Source organism: Acomys minous (assembly GCF_964271855.1).
Source record: "Acomys minous genome assembly, chromosome: 1".
NCBI lineage: Eukaryota > Metazoa > Chordata > Mammalia > Rodentia > Muridae > Acomys > Acomys minous.
Genome location: NC_140483.1, coordinates 96034373 through 96050736, shown reverse-complemented (window position 1 = coordinate 96050736; position 16364 = coordinate 96034373). Strand labels below are relative to the sequence as shown.

The 16364-nt window shown below is 46.2% G+C and overlaps 1 protein-coding gene across 1 annotated transcript; it reads left to right on the top strand.

Annotated features, from left to right (window-relative positions):
- Positions 1-10009: 10009 nt before the first annotated feature.
- Positions 10010-14979, top strand: SPATA31F3 (SPATA31 subfamily F member 3). The gene is made up of 5 exons (XM_084792149.1): positions 10010-10222; positions 10858-10903; positions 11375-11435; positions 12352-12842; positions 14421-14979. Exons 1-5 carry the CDS (start codon positions 10076-10078, stop codon positions 14663-14665), a joined length of 990 nt encoding a protein of 329 aa, XP_084648275.1. The 5' UTR covers positions 10010-10075; the 3' UTR covers positions 14666-14979.
- The last annotated feature ends 1385 nt before the right edge of the window (positions 14980-16364 follow it).

The window sequence follows — 16364 nt, the reverse complement described above, 5'->3', positions numbered from 1 at the left end:
CTTGAACTCATGATGTACTTGCCTCAACCTGGTAGTACAGGTGCCTATCACCACACCTGACCACATTTTAGTTTTGATGAAACAAAACCTGTCAATTTGTTATTTTATGGGTCATACTTCTGGTGTAAAAATTTGGCAAAGTTTTGTATACTCAAAGATCACGAAGGTTTTCTCCAGAAATTTTTCTTTTTAGGTTATATATTCAGTTCTTTAATTCTTAAGAAGTTTGTACATTTATTAGGAGCACTGCACCAATTAAAACTTTTTCTTTGTTTTTCAAGACAGGGTTTTTCTTGTAGTCCTGGATGTCCTGGACTTGCATTGTAGACCAGGCTGGCCTTGAACTCACAGAGATCCACCTGCCTCTGCCTCCCTGAGTGCTGGGATTAAAGGTGTGTGACACCATACCTAGCTTAAAACCATTTTTACACTGACAAATGTTACATTTTCTAATCTATTAGTAATATAAAGTCATGATATAACTAAATATGGATGGCATTAAATGAATAATCGCACAAAAGGTTGAGACTACATGATTTACTCTTAAATGACATTTGTAAAGATTTCTCTATTTAAATATTTAATGCTGGTTAAAAAAAATTCTATACTTCCTAAGGACAAACTATGTAGAAACAAAAGACAAGAATATATGTGGATGAACTGTGAATACTGACTTTTTTCTTCTGTATTTTATAGGAACCATAAAAATTGCCACAAATATGTTTGTCCTGCATCAAATGTCTACCAAAATGTTTATTATGATAAAATAGGTATCATATAAAATTCCCCATTTTAATCATTTTAACTGTCTAGCTCAATGGCATGAAGTTCATTTATATTGTTGTATTCCTGGTTTATTCTGCAGACGTATTTTGTATGGTGCGAGGAATCAACTAAAAACAAATTGCTCTTACATCCTGATAGCAGTCGTTCCAAAGCCATTTACTGAAAAGACTCTCCTTTTGCCACTGAATTGCTTTGGCATTTATTGTCAAAAATCATTTGTCTGTTATGTGCGCCTCCACTTATGGGTTTTCTGTTTTGTTCTGTTTGCACGCGGCTGGCTCAGGCCCTTTTGTTTTACTCCAATAAAAATCATGAGTTTGCCAGGACTAGCTCTTCCAGTGTTGTCTGGGGTAGGCCCTTGTGAGCTAAAGGCTTTCTGGCTGAGCTGGCTTGCTTATTACATCAGCACCTGAAAGCTATGGGATTACAGATGCAGGCTCTGGAGGCCAAAGCCTTACAGATGCAGGTGCTCAGGCTGAGTCTGTGGCTTTGATTGCCCAGGGCTTGGCACTTGGCAGCTAATGTAATCCTCTTAGCTCAGCACTGGGGTGACTCTTAGCTGCGGTTGGTATCACAGTTCTTGAGTCTTCACACTTAGAAGGACTAGCATTGTACTTCTTAGAACTTAGGTGTCTAGACCTTTGGCCCCAAGGATTTGTAGCTCCCTGGAACTCTCTGTGGGCTACTCACAGCTTTCTTTGATGATTTTGCCGTTATTTGTAGTGTGTCTCCCAGGTCACTCTCTGGAACTCCCCTGGCACTTTTTGTCTCTGCCGTTACAGGCATGGGCTTGAGGCTGTATACACACTCCCATGTCCTATGACTCATAGTCTTCAATCTAAACAGAGGCGGGTTTATTAAGAAAGGAGAAGCATGCACGAGAACAGGAGTTGTCTACTGAGCTGAGGGATAGTGTGCCTTCTGAAAGTGCTGGGCTATGAACTGCATGGCCCTGTATTAGTCAGGTGCATACTCCCTGCCTCTCCTGCAGGTGCAGACTGCCTGTCTCTCCTTCAGGTGCACACTGCTTGCCTCTTCTGCAGGTGTACACTGCTTGCCTCTTCTGCAGGTGTACACTGCTTGCCTCTTCTGCAGGTGTACACTCCCTGCCTCTCCTGCAGGTGCACACTGCCTGACCTTCTTGCAGGTGCTCACTGCCTGCCTCTCCCGCAGGTGCACACTGCCTGCCTTTCCTGCAGTGCTCACTGCAAGTGCTTGAGTATAATCCATGTGTTGCATGAAACCCAACTGGGGAAGACCTTCTTTCTTTCTGCTACTTTTTCCGTCTCCACACTCCTTGCACACTCCTGAGGCTGCCACCTCTATGTGGCCAGCTCAGCCCGCTCTACCCATGGTGAAGATTGAAAAGGCAGGAAAAGACTATGTGGAGAAACCTTTTTGGGCGACTACTCCAAGCTGACCAGATAAGTAAGCAACACTGCTTGCTCTCTCTGACCTAACCTTTTGCTTAATAAAAAGCCATCCCACCTGGGCAGGGCAGAGGAGATAGGTGGGGCCAAGAAAGAGGAATTCTGGGAAGAAGAAAGACTGCCAGGAGGAGGAGGAGAGAGACCTGAAGAGAAGAGAGGAAGGCCGCCATGGGTTAGCTGGAGGAGAAGCACATGACTGGCATGGATGGAGAATCTGGCCCAGATGAAGAACATGAGCAAGTATTTGGGATTATAGATGGGAGGTAGCTTGATAGAAGTTATTAGAAGCAGATGGCATGGGATTGACACAGGGATCCCATGCCTGAGGCCCTACTGTGGAAGGCACTTTAGAGGATTGATATCTGTCCTGCCCCAGGTTAACTAAAGCTATTTTAAAATATAACAAGTGTCTGTGTCTTGATTGATTGCTAGCTGGGCCTACAGGTAATATAGATAATTTTTAAAAAAAAACAATACTTTTACCCTTTTTTGGGGTTATATTTAACTCTATCTTGATTTTGGTGCAAATGTAAATAACATTAAAATTTTTTCAATTTCTGCCGGGCATGGTGGTGCACACCTTTAATCCCAGCACTTGGGAGGCAGAGGCAGATGGATCATTGTGAGTTCGAGGCCAGCCTGGTCTACAAGTGAGTTCAGGATAGCCAAGGCTACACAGAGAAACCCTGTCTCAAAAACCAAAACAAAAAAAAAAATCAATTTCTGATTATTTCAAGTACATGCATATTGTAAATTTTATTAAATCAGCAGGTTTTTCTGACCCAACTAGCTCCCAAATACTTGGGACAGAGCCCTATCGATTTATTTAACACACTTAAGTACAATTACTGGGCAGGTACAATTTATACCGACTTTTTAAACCACTCTGGCTACGTCTCAGCCACATGCACAGAGTTACTTGCCAGGATCGGTCCTGTGGGGGAGGGGTCGTTCTTGCTGCGTCTTCACTGCTCCTGCCGGCCATGCCACCGCGTCCTTTCTCTCCATCTTCTCCTCCTCTTCCCTCCCCACCTGAGACCCCAAGCCTGAGAACCGATGCCCCGCCTACCTCTCCTCTGCCCAGTTACAGGCTGTCCAGCCTTTTAACATTAGCCAATCAGACTTAATTGGGGATCAAAGTTTACACAACATAATTTGGTATCCCCAAAGGATTAAGTCCTATCACAGAGATACTTGCATATCCATGTTTATTGCGGCATTTTTACAATAGCAAAAAAAAAAAAAAAAGGAAATACTTTAGATGTCCTGTTGGCTCCAATTCCTTAATGATTCCACTTTATTAAAGATTCATTAAAGACATGTACCTCCCTTACAACCCGACTACCCTAAATAGGAGGGAAAGGAGATTAAGGGGAACAAGAGTGAAACCTTCTGGGTGTCAGTTCCTCGGGGCAATTCCCCTGGCGTAATTCTCAGGAGTCCCGCAGATCATCTATGTAACACCATCCGTGGCCTGAACTTGCGGGTATCCACCAAGACAGCCGGCCACCGCAGCCTCTTCACAATGTCCATTAATAGAGAAATGGTTAAAGAAATTGGTACATTTTCATCCATAAACAAAGTAAAATTCCAATGAAATGGAAGTAGAAACCATGTTAAAAGAAATAAGTCAGACTCAGAGAGAGACATGCTATGAGTCTTCTCTCATAAATGGAATCTAAATTCAGGTGTGTGTGTGTGTGTGTGTGTGTGTGTGTGTGTGTTCGAGAGAATTTGTGTAGCTAATATTATTTCTTCCTTAAATATCTGGTGGGATTCATCAGTGAGCAAATACGTGCGCGAAATTTTCTTTGCAGCAATAATTTTTTTGTGCTGAGAGTTTAAGTAAACACACAGATGTTAAGGTAGGTTAGGTGATTTCTTTACAATGGCTGCTCAGGTTATCTATCTCTGTTTAAAAAATAAATTGTTAGCACAAGAATATATATCCTAAGTCTAACAGATAGATATGACTCTATAGATATATGAGGTAAAATAGGTGAATAAGGTCTTCAAAAGCCTTTATTACTCTAAAGTTTCTTTGACAACAAGACAAATTAACTCCTGACAACACCCAGCCTACCTCAAAGAAGATGATGAGTATCAAAGAACCTCCTTATGGACATGGCTTCAAATATGGCAAACCAGCCACTAGGCAAAATGTCCTCATTCCTGCCACAAACAGAATTCTGCATAAAAATGGGCAGCTTAGGTGCAGATAGCCGAACTCTGCCAAGACAGGGTAAGCAAGTCCTCAATAGTTTCTGCCTTGCGAATAAGTCTGGCAGAGATATTGGACCAGAAGGACCAAGATGATGCTCCAGCATTATAGAGAGTGCTGGGTGACTGGTCAGGCTGTAAACTGCCTCCGTCATTTTGTTCATTTTGGAAGCTGCTCACCTGCACTGCTGGTTCACTCAGAAATATGAGTTTTATTTCTTCTCACGTCTCTGAGGGGTGTTGAAGACCAGATAGTTTAGTTTTACAATCAAGTTTAGTTTGTTATGGCATAAGATCTTTGCCATATAAGATCAAGATAAAGGAGTTAAGTTAATAGAGATGAGATATAATAGATATTGAATTTCATTCAGAAATTTAGACCCGAGACAGGAAAGATGTTTCCTTCAAGTTTGACAAATACAAATAGCCAAATCACTGTGTATCTAACATTTATAGAACTCATGATTGTCACATGGTTCTCCCCTACTGTATGTAGTTTGTTTTATGCATACATAATAAAATAAATGTATGGGGCTGGAGAGATGGCTCAGTGGTTAAGAGCACCGCCTGCTCTTCCAAAGGTCCTGAGTTCAATTCCCAGCAACCACATGGTGGGTCACAACCATCTATAATGAGATCTGATGCCCTCCTCTGGCCTGCAGGTGTACATGCAGACAGAACACTGTATACATAATAATAAATAAATCTTTAAAAAAATAAATGTATATGAAAAAAATAAATAGTCTCTTAATTCATTTTTGTGCTGCTGTAACAGAATTGCCATAAACAGGGTAGATTACAAAGACTCAGAATGTGTTCTCTCTCAGTTGTAAACTGGGAGGTCCAAGCTGATGACACTCAACTCTGATGAGAACTTTCCAGCTGTGTCCTCACTTGGTGGAAATCAGGAGGGCAAAGGGGTAGAGACCAGTCCAGCTGTGAGGGCAAAAGTAGCACATGGAAAAAGGGTTGATTACTATGTTCCAGCTGTGAGGGCAAAGGGATGGAGACTGTGCCCCAGCTGTGAGGATAAAGGGATGGAGACTATGCCCCAGCTGTGAGGGAAAAGGGACGGAGACTGTGCCCCAGCAGTGAGGGCAAAGGGATGGAGACTGTGCCCCAGCAGTGAGGGCAAAGGGATGGAGACTGTGCCCCAGCTGTGAGGGGAAAAGGGATAGAGAGAGACTGTGCCCCCAGCTGTGAGGGAAAAGGGATAGAGAGAGACTGTGCCCCCAGTAGCAAAAGAGCAGGAGAGAGGGGGAGATGCTTCCACAACAGCCTTGAGAGCAGCATATCTTCCTAACCCTGTTGTTTTGTTGGTTAACCCTCTGATATGCAAACTTTGAGAAAATACATTGAAGGCATGATATCCCATATCATCTAAGCTGTCAACTTATAGACACTGAAACATTCATATTAAAAATCTGTTATCCCTTTAATAGCTTTGGAATTTGGCGTTAGCCACCCCTTTCACTCCTAGTATTGGTAGCCTGTGCCATCGCTCTTCGCCCTCGTTTGCCTATAACGTCTTAGACTATGAAGGATTCTGGCCTTAATAAGGGTCCCGTGTCCTAGCTGTGATCTTTGGCCCAGTGTGAATCATACTAAAGTTTCTTAACCAAGTTTTATGTGTTTCCTAGGATGTCCACAAATAAATCCACGCCCCTGATGTTAACTCATAAATTGAAAGTGTAGATAAGGAAATAAAACGGATGTAGTGGTTCGTACCTGGGAGGCAGAGGCAAGCAGGTCTCTATTGAGTTTGAGGCCAGCCTGGTCTACATAGTGAATTCCAGAAAAGTCAGGGCTACGTAAACAGACCTTGTCTCAAAACAAACAAACAAACAAACAAACAGATAAAGAAGTAATTTTATTTTCCCCTTTTGGAGATCAGTTGATGGCAGGTGTGTATAAAGAACCTGGTACCCTATTGCATAAGGTTTTAATCTTAATATTGATTTAATATTATCATATTGCTGGATCTTGCCCCTAGAGATCCTGATTCATTAAGTCTGAGGTAAGGACTGGATAAAAATATTTGTACAGCCTCCCTGGAATTTGCCAGTAGATGAGGACTGATAGCGGTAGAGTGGATGACCTTGTGAAGGTTCTTCAGTGCCTTGCTGCCGGGGACTAGGACCGTTAGGCGGGTTTGTGCTGCCCTCTAGTGCCTCTGTGGAGGTTCGTTCATTTTTAAGGCACCTAGTGATACGGGTACTGGACTGTGCGCAACGGGGCTCATGTGTGAAAGTGGCCACGTATATCGGTTCCCCAGAACCTTAGAACATCTCAGATGCCGCTAACGGCTTCTGAGTGTGAGACCTAGTGAAATCCTCCCGAAGGCTTTCCTGGAGAGACAACACTGGCACTTAACGGTGTGTCTGTCCAGATTTTTCTTTGCAGTGCTGTGACCCACAGCACTTACGAACTGACAAGCCGTGAACAACTTCCCGGGGAAAGGCGATCACAATGATTGTGGCACTACAGCGCGGCAGTGGAAGCAGGGTCTGCCTTACGCACATTTCCCAGAAACAAACGAATGAGCCTCATCTCCCTTTTTTACTCTTCAGACACGTTTGAAGAGCAGACGTGATGATCCATATACACACACAGCCTAGCCGTGTCCACTGTAGGAACGGCGCCTTTGTTCAGGAGCTGCAACCCCACAGTGCGGTCTGCGCAGGCGCATTCTGCCGACGACTGCCAAGCCAGCAAATAAACCCAGTATGCTCCAGGGCTCCCTGCAAACACTCACTTAGCACGTGGTTCCAGCTCCTCAGCCCTGAGACAGGGGAGCAGCGCCTGGGAAGCCAATGGAGACAAATGTGTAGCAGGTCTTAGTGGCACTGCGAGGCTCACAGAGGCTGGGGGTCGCTTCTGTAGTGCTGGGTTCACTAATAGCAGCAGCTGCAAGCTTCGTTGTTTTTTGGGTTTTGCTCCACCCCCGACCCCACCCTCAGGTAAGAAGTCAGGAAAGTAAAGCCCAAGGCCTGCTGCCATAGAAGCCTAGAGGGCAGCGGAAGCTGCTGGAAGCCAGAGACTGGAAGCAATGAAACACATCTGGCTTGGATGACATAGTTAGACCCTATCTCAGAAACAAAAAACCCCCAAAACAGGTTATACAGATTATCTGAAAAGTTCGCAGCCAGAAGCACTGTAGATTTCTAAACATTCTTGCACATATACAAGTCTACCCTGAAGTTCACTTAGGCTTCGTTGGTACCTTACAGATGTGGACTCAAGGCTGTTTAACGCACCTGTGCTTTGTCTATGATCTGCCACGTGAAATTAGGCACGGAATTTTCCATGTGTGGTGTCATGCTAGATTTTTTTTTTTTTTAATTCAGGTGGTGGAACATTTTGAGTTTCAGGTTAAGGTTCTTCCGCAGTAAAAAGAAATCTGCTACTTTGCAGGCAAGTGGACCTGCTACTAACACGCCGCCAACACCTGCTGACTGTACACGTCGCTTTTGCGTCACTGGGAACAAAGTATCTGAGGGTCGGGAGGGTGATTTTTCCTGGCTTATTTACAGCTTTAGTTCTCAGAGCAGAGAAGCGCGGCAGAGTGCCTCAGCCTGTGGCAGTAGGAGGCGGTGGCTGTTCCCGTGGTGCTGGGCCAGAAAGTACAGAAAAAGGGTCTGACCCAGATCTATAGGCGGCAAAGGCTGGCCCCAGCGAGCCACTTCCGCCAGCCAGGGCCCCTCCCGAGGTCTGCAGAGCCTCCCAGAGTCAAAACCTGCCGGTGTGTTCCAGATTCAAGCCCACACAGTGCTTCTCACTTGGCTTTGGCCAACCTGCCACTTGGTACTCTTGGTTTGACGAAATATGCTCCTTCCTGCATTTTGATAGTTGCAAGCTCATCAAAGATGTTGAAACGGCTCAAGTCCGTCTCGTATTCGCATGTGACTTTTCCTAAGTCATCTTTAATCTAAAAATTGATTTTGTAGATAAGAGATATTTAAGAAAAACATTTATTGATGCATTCATTTATCAAATAATTTCCATAATATCCTTCCTTATAATGAAAAAAATTTACTCAGAACCACGGTTTTAAAATTTTTGCTACGATATGCTTAGCATAAAGTAAAATTACCATTTTAATAATTTTTCTTGGCATTTATTTATTTATTATATTATTTTGGTGCTGGGGACTAAGGCAAAGCCTTACACTTGCTGGGCAAAGGTCCCCTCACTGAGCTCCATGCCCATCCATAATCATTTCCAACTGTAGAGTTCAAGGCACTCAAACATTAAACATTGCACAGTAATTTTCGGAGCAGAAAGTGTCGCTGCTAAGCACTAAGACACACTTTCCTGGTGCCTGGAGAGGCTGGCTCTTGCTTCAGACGACTTTTTAAGCGTCCTGTGAACAAGCAGGCGATGCAGTTCTCACTTATCTGCCTACCTTTCTACCTGCCTTTCTATCTTTCTATCCACTGTCCAGCTCAGGGTGAGCACATATCAAAACCTTACCATGTCTGTTTCAGGGGAGCTGGACCAAATGGCGTTTTTTTTTTTTTTTTTTTTTTTTTTTTTTGAGACTTTGATCCAAGATAGTCTCAGTCAGAACAAGACTTTCTCAAGGAAATTGTCAGAGATGTACTGTCCTGTCACTAAGGGGCAATGATGCTGACATTAATGTGTGACTCAGTGGACATAGCAAGGGTAGATATTGGGGTTAAATGGAGGAAATTTTTCCTATGCCTAAGGGCATTCAGATTTTCATAAAAACACCTTTTCAGTCAAATATTGTAATCAGAGTAGGTTCAACCAAAGACGCACAGATTTGCAGCCTGTGATCAAAAGTCTTGCCTATCTCAAGGACTAGGCTGGGTGCCACAAGATCTGCAGAGACAATTGTACAGAAGCCATGGGTGGAACCTTCAAAGTTAGTCAAGTTCATTCATGCGTTTCTGTGGATGTGTTTATAATATCCCTGACTACACAGCTGGGGCGTGGTAGTGCACACCTTTAATGCCAGCACTCAGAAAGCAGAGGCAGGCAGATCTCTATGAGTTCGAGGCCAGCCTGGTCTACACAGAGAAACCCTGTCTCGAAAACCCAAAAAACAAAATAAACAAACAAACAAATAAAAAATTATAAATAGAAAGCCAGAAAGTTTTTTTTCCTTTCCCCCTTGGCCTATTTTACATGACCCCCATCCTACACTTTTCAATAGCGGCTATCAGTCATTGCCTGTGACACTAAAATCGTGTTTTTAAGATTTAACAATGCAATGCCTGCCCAACCATGTTATGTGTCTGTAGTTCATGGATTCCTCTGTCTCGGCCTCCATCTTGTTTGGAGCGTATGTAGTGTGCAGAAAAACTCAGTGCATGAGTGGGAAAGCGTGAAGGTGTGTATATACGCCACCTGTGACTGTGGTGTCTTTTATCACAGGCTTTGCAGCCTATACAGACAACCAGACACCCTTATCTGAACACTGAAGTACCCATGAGTTTACCCAAGATGAGACAGGTCTGTGACTTTGTCCCTGCTCCATGGAACAGGACGGCTTTGTGATGTCATCATGTGGCCTGGATGCGTCTTCTGTGAGGCAGAGAGCCAGGTTCTAGAATTCAGAGGCATTGCCTTCTAACACCCCAGAAGCTGAGGAGAGGGATGACTGGGGAACTTGAATGATGCTGAGCCCTACTTTTGTTCTGTGGGATGTGGGTTACTCGTTATATACTTATGGGTCTATCTTCATTATTGCATTAGTTATTTGGCATGTGAAAAGGAGACGCCAAAGACTGAGGTTCGGACCGAACAAGAGTTGTTACAAGGTAGGACAATCCTGCAACCAGGCCTCAATGTGCCATTTATACGGAGTTTATCGCCTCGTCATCTTTTGATTGTCTTTTTGGTTTTGTTTTTGGAGACAGGGTTTCTCTGTGCAGCCTTGGCTGTCCTGGACTCGCTTTTGTAGACCAGGCTGGCCTCGAACTCACATCAATCCACCTGCCTCTGCCTCCCGAGTGCTGGGATTAAAAGCGTGCGCCACCATGCCCAGCTATCTCTTGATTATCTTAACCCTTGGGTTTGTTTTTTTAAATAAGGATTTCTTCACTGGATCCCAGATCAGCTCGGATTGGGGTCTTTATCTTGGTTGGTGGACATTTGGGACCTCTGAAGTCCTTCGGTCTTGTCCCATCTTCCCCTCTGCTCCCCAAGTTTCCCACAGAACTTGTACACAAAATGGGGTGGAAGGTACAGAGTCCAGAAGAACCTTAAAGTGAGTCAGAAACAAGAAGAGACTGACAAGCTGGGGTGAAGAAACGGGAAGGGAAGGTGGGGGGGGGGGCGGCGCAAAGCTGGAATACAGAGGACGATCAGGGGATAGTTCTGAATTTTGTATCGCTTTAGACATGAAAAAAAAATCGGTATTCTCTTTCACATTTTAACGCTTTTGTCTTTCAAGTGTCACCAGAGAATCCAACAAAAGTCTAGAGATAGAACATCAAGAGGTAAATGCCAACATCTCTGACCTGCCCCCCACCCCACCCCCACCCCTGTGGGTGAGGTTCCCACAGATCCTGACCCTCTGTGGTAACTGGCACCAGGAGCCGGTGTTGTAAACTTGAGGACTATACCACAAACCAGTGGCCACTAACGAAGACTCACGTGGGTGGGAAGGAGGTCTAGACTGTCAGGCGTCTACTGTCCGGCCTTCCTGAGATGGCGTACAAGGGTGTAGAGACAGTGCCAGTTCGGTCATTTGTGAGTTTCAAAGGCCCCGTACAAGTCACGCCATTTCTGTCTTCTCCACAAAATGGCCACTAGCAGAGCGGTAAAGACCAAGAGACATTAGCTATAGGGCAGCCAGCAGATAGCTAAGTTGTACTCAGAGCACCTGCCCTTCAAAAGCCTTCAGCTGCTTACAGTTCGTCCCCTCAACCTTCCACCCTGCCTGATTCTGTGTCCTCCTCCTCCTGCAGCTAGTAGGACATCCAAGGAAGAAACAGAGAAACTGCAGAAGCTGCTCGAGACCATGAAAAGGTGACCTCTCCCGCTCCTGGACTGGATGTGACATGTCGTAGCCTGGTCTGGGCAAAGGAGGAGGGTGGGATGTTGACTAAAGAGAGAGTGTGGAGCGTATTGGTCCAAGCTGAGAAGCTTGCCAGAGCAGAGAGGAGGGAAGAGCTCCCCCCACACCCCACACCCCCGCATTTTACTCTAGGGCTCAGTCCTTCTGCATTTCAGGGTTAACTAGTCCTGGCATTGCGCGTGTCAGTCAAGAGAACAGGCTTGACATAAGAAGCCACTACTGTCCTAGCTCTTTCCAGATACATCCTTTCAAGGGTAGAGCACTGGGTCTGGCTGAATTCAGCTGACAAGTTTCTCTTCCATAAGGCCCATTCCTGGGACACCCTCCGTCAGCTGACTTATACTTCCATTAGGATTTCTAGAGCATGGGATTGATTCCTAAGAGACGCTGGGGATGGCAGCAGGGACACCACGGCTCGTATAACGAAGACCTACCTCGTGTCTCACGTACACTGTTTACCGGGCACCAGGTTTCTAAGCCCCCGAATGAAACTGATTCAGGCCTTCCGTGGTGGTGTCCTCCGTGGTACCCCATCAGCTGGTCACCTAGCGTCTGTCTACCATCACTTCTCTTCTAGTTCAGCTTCTTGATCGATAAGGTTGGCAGAAACTGAGTCAAGTTCCCAGATCTCTCTTGGGTGCCGTACCGTCTCTCTGACAGGTTGTCTGAGACCTCTGCCCAGACTCTCAGACCAACTCACACAGCTTATCAAACGGAATTTTCCTAGGGAGAAAAAGTTGTAGAAATCAGAAGGTGTTAGTCCCAGGATTTGGAGGGCGAGGGAAGGAAAGCAATCTTCACCCACTTCTGAGGAGGCGGGTGCCAAAAGCGCTGCTGTCATTAATGGCTGCCCTTTGCCCTTCCTAGCCAGGGCTGGCTTCCCCAGGAAGGAAGTGTCCGGAGGCTCCTGTGCTCAGATCCTTCCTGCCCAGTCTGCAATGCGATGGCCCTGGAAATCCAGCAGCTGCTCGGGGGTGGGAACAAACAGCCCTCTCATGCTTCGCTGAGGCAGTCAAAGAGCTTCCCTAGCCTGCAGTCGTTGGCTCCATCCAAGGCAGTGTTTGACAAGAGCTTGGAGTTCTGCTCCCAGCACTCCGGGACCGGCTCATGGGCGTCCAGTTTCACGCAGTCACAATCAACAGATCATAAGTCGTCTACTCAGTCAGCTGCCCCATCAACCGGTGATGCCAACTCCCAGCATTACTGTACTGGTCATCAGCAAAAGCAAGAACCTCAAGGGTCAAACGTGTCCCAGGATGCAGGCTCTCTGTCATCGTCAAGCATGGAAGAGCCTGGGATTCCTGCAAGCCAGCAGAAAAGGAAGAAGAAAGACAAGAGACTCGTCTTGAAAAGCAAAGGTCAGCAGCCCTTGAGGGTCCTTCCCTTTCCCAGGACCCAGAGCTGCCGGAACCTAAAACAACACCCAAATTTCTCATATTTCCGTGCCCTGCCATTGCTAGGTCCAAAAGCCCCCAAGGTGCCTGTGAGTACAAGAGGCTATAACCCTTGATCTGTGGAGGAGTTCCATCGCTTAGGTTCCACTCTCCTTCCCCACTCCCCGCTTTTTTTTTTAGCTTTTATTTTAGTAACTTTTATACATTGCCTTGAAGGAATGTGGTGGTGGTTGTGGTGGTGGTGCTGGTTGTGGTGGTTGTGGTGGTGGTGGTTGTGGTGGTTGTGGTTGTGGTGGTTGTGGTGGTTGTGGTAGTTGTGGTTGTGGTGGTTGTGGTGGTTGTGGTGGTGGTGGTTGTGGTGGTGGTGGTTGTGGTGGTTGTGGTAGTTGTGGTTGTGGTGGTTGTGGTGGTTGTGGTGGTGGTGGTTGTGGTGGTGGTGGTTGTGGTGGTTGTGGTGGTTGTGGTGGTGGTGGTTGTGGTGGTTGTGGTGGTTGTGGTGGTTGTGGTTGTGGTGGTTGTGGTGGTGGTGGTGGTGGTGGTTGTGGTGGTTGCGGTGGTAGTGGTTGTGGTGGTGGTGGTTGTGGTGGTGGTGGTTGTGGTGGTTGTGGTAGTGGTGGTTGTGGTGGTTGTGGTGGTGGTGGTGGTTGTGGTGGTTGTGGTGGTGGTGGTGGTTGTGGTGGTGGTGGTGGTTGTGGTGGTGGTGGTGGTTGTGGTGGTTGTGGTGGTGGTGGTTGTGGTGGTGGTGGTGGTGGTGGTTGTGGTGGTTGTGGTGGTGGTGGTGGTGGTGGTTGTGGTGGTTGTGGTGGTTGTGGTGGTTGTGGTTGTGGTGGTTGTGGTGGTGGTGGTTGTGGTGGTTGTGGTGGTGGTGGTTGTGGTGGTGGTGGTGGTGGTTTTGGTGGTGGTGGTGGTGGTGGTGGTGGTGGTGCGGGGGAGGCCACACCAGTGTGCCGTGTAGTTCTCTCTCTGTAGTTTATCTTCCGCACAGTGGGTTTTGAGTCTGCCCTGAGAGATCTTTCCACAACACAGTGGGCTGTGGGACTTCCTTATCCGGTTTATATCTCTGTATGACCTAAGATTTCCCACACTGCAACCGGTGCTAGCTTGTAGAATTTTGGTTTAAGCACTCTTAGTTGCCTTCTGGGAACCTGTAAGACCTTCACCAGCAAGGCTACCATCTCTGTCCCCTCTGTGTTCAGTTCCATGCCAGCACTTCCACCAGCTTCTTTACTGGTCCCTTTCAGGATGACTTGAGGGCAAATAACCAAGTAAAAATGAGCTACACAGCCATTAGACTAGAGCAATGATCTCATCCAAAGGCTCCTGAGGATTGCCCAGCTCTTTCAAGGTCAGATCTTAGCAGTGTCCACTTACTGGGCCGTCAACTGTTGGGCCAAAATTGGCAAGTCCAGTATTAGAAGGGGCTCCATTTTCCCCCTAAGGCGGAATTCTTCCAGGCCATGTGGTAGAGGGTGAACTTGGAAGGCCGAGAGTTGGAGGGTCTGGTAGGGGAGGATGATAATCACTAGAGTTTCACCTTTCCAGCACCCTCAGAAGCTGAAGGGGAAAACAAGATGACGTTCTTCTCACACTGGGTCAACCCTGAGGTGAAATGCGAAAGGCAGGAGGAACCCATCGTCCCCTCTAAGTCTGAAGCAAAGGCCAAACCCAAGAAGGAAGAGCCTAAGAACTGTCATGCTCCTCCCCAAGACCGTGCAGGGGGGGCTGGCGTGGAGAAGACCACAAGGGACCCAGTAGCCAAGCCTCTCTGTGCTAAGAACAACATCTGACCTTTCCTTGGTGCCTATAGTGCCTGCACAACTCCGGCCATGTCCCTTCCACCTAAGCAGCCCTGGCCCCCATGGCGACTCCACAGCTGTTTCAGAATGTGTCCATGGCTGACTCCTGCTACCCAGGAAACCAACATCACATCTCCTCTCAACTTGGCAGAAGGCATTGGCTTACACAGAGAGCATACGCATCCCACGCAAAGAGTCCGTAGGTTCCCAAAGTGCTGCACACCCCCCAACAAAGGCTGTCAACCATCATTCCCACTCCCATGCACGTACGCCATGTTACTCTCCAAATATACTCTATACCTGTAAAGCCAAGAGCCACCTGTGTTTTTATTTTCATTGCTGTATGTGGTACAGTAGGAAATGCTCTCTTAAGTGGGTGCTTAAGTCTGCCTTTCCTTTAGAAAGGTCAGCATATATCATATAGATATAGATATAGCAAATATAGATATAAATATAGATGTAGATATAGATATAGTAGACATAGGTACAGATAGAGTAGATATAGATATATAGATATAGTATATGTAGATATGGTATATATAGAGATAAAGATACATAGGGATATAGATATAGATATAGATATAGATAATACCCCTTGGGTAAAGAGACGTGTGCGGAAAGACACCTTGTTTTAAGTGCCCTGAAGGTGTAGATCACACTTGAATCCCCCTAAAGAAATTACCTCCATATCTCTTCCTTTAAAAATGCTCTATCTGTCCCTGTGTCCATTTCTCCCGTTTGCAATTTACTTATTCTGTTGGCTCCACCGAAAAGAACACTTTGTGTACTTCAGAAACTCAACCACACTTACTTTGGAAGTCAGAAGGGAAGGAAAGAAGGACTGGAAGAAGCAAAGAAAAGACAGGAAGTCAGGAGAAAAGGGGGGGGAAAAGTCCTGAAGAACAGTGAGCCTCTAGAAAGCACCAGCCAGTTCAACGCAGACAATTACCAGCAAGCTGAGCAGCGCAGTCGGCAGGTGAGGCGAGGAGCTGGTGCCGCCTGTCAGACTGAGCGATACAGAGATCCTTCACAGTCGTGAGGAGAACAGTGTCAAGGAACAGATGAGACTTGCAAGCCAGGTTGTGGCAGCGCACGCCTTTAATACCAGCACATAGGCAGGCGGGTCTCGGAGTTCAAGGCCACAGAGGCCTACAGAATGAGCTCCAGGACAGCCAGGGCTACACAGAAAAATCAAAATAAATATAATTAACTCCTTCGAGGACTTTTGTTACATTAAAATGCAATTAAAGGTAGGGGCATGGGACCCACAAGGGAAGGCTTCTTCGTTTTGTTTGAAGAAAGTAGGTTATTGAGTACAGTGCAAGGGGCAGTGGTAAAAATAAAGATAGAGAACAGTTTATGTGCAGTTGATGGCAAAGATAGTCAAGAGAGATAAACGGGTGCTTTGAGAAGAAGTGAGTGAAGAACTTCTAGGAGGAGAGCGAATAAACAGAACACTGAAGAGCAGTTGGAACCATGTTTGGCTGGTGGTGGTGAATGAAGCGTGGGGGAAGGAAAGTTTCTTCCATACACAAGTAAGTGTGCATATAGACCAAGAGGGAGGAGTGGGTGAGAAGGAGAGAGCCTTGGACTTAAGGGGGAAAGGGTGGCTGGAGAATTGAAGCTGGAGAGCTAGGGATGGTGGTTTCTGGAGGGTACCATGACAAGTTTTTACCTGTAACTAAGGAGT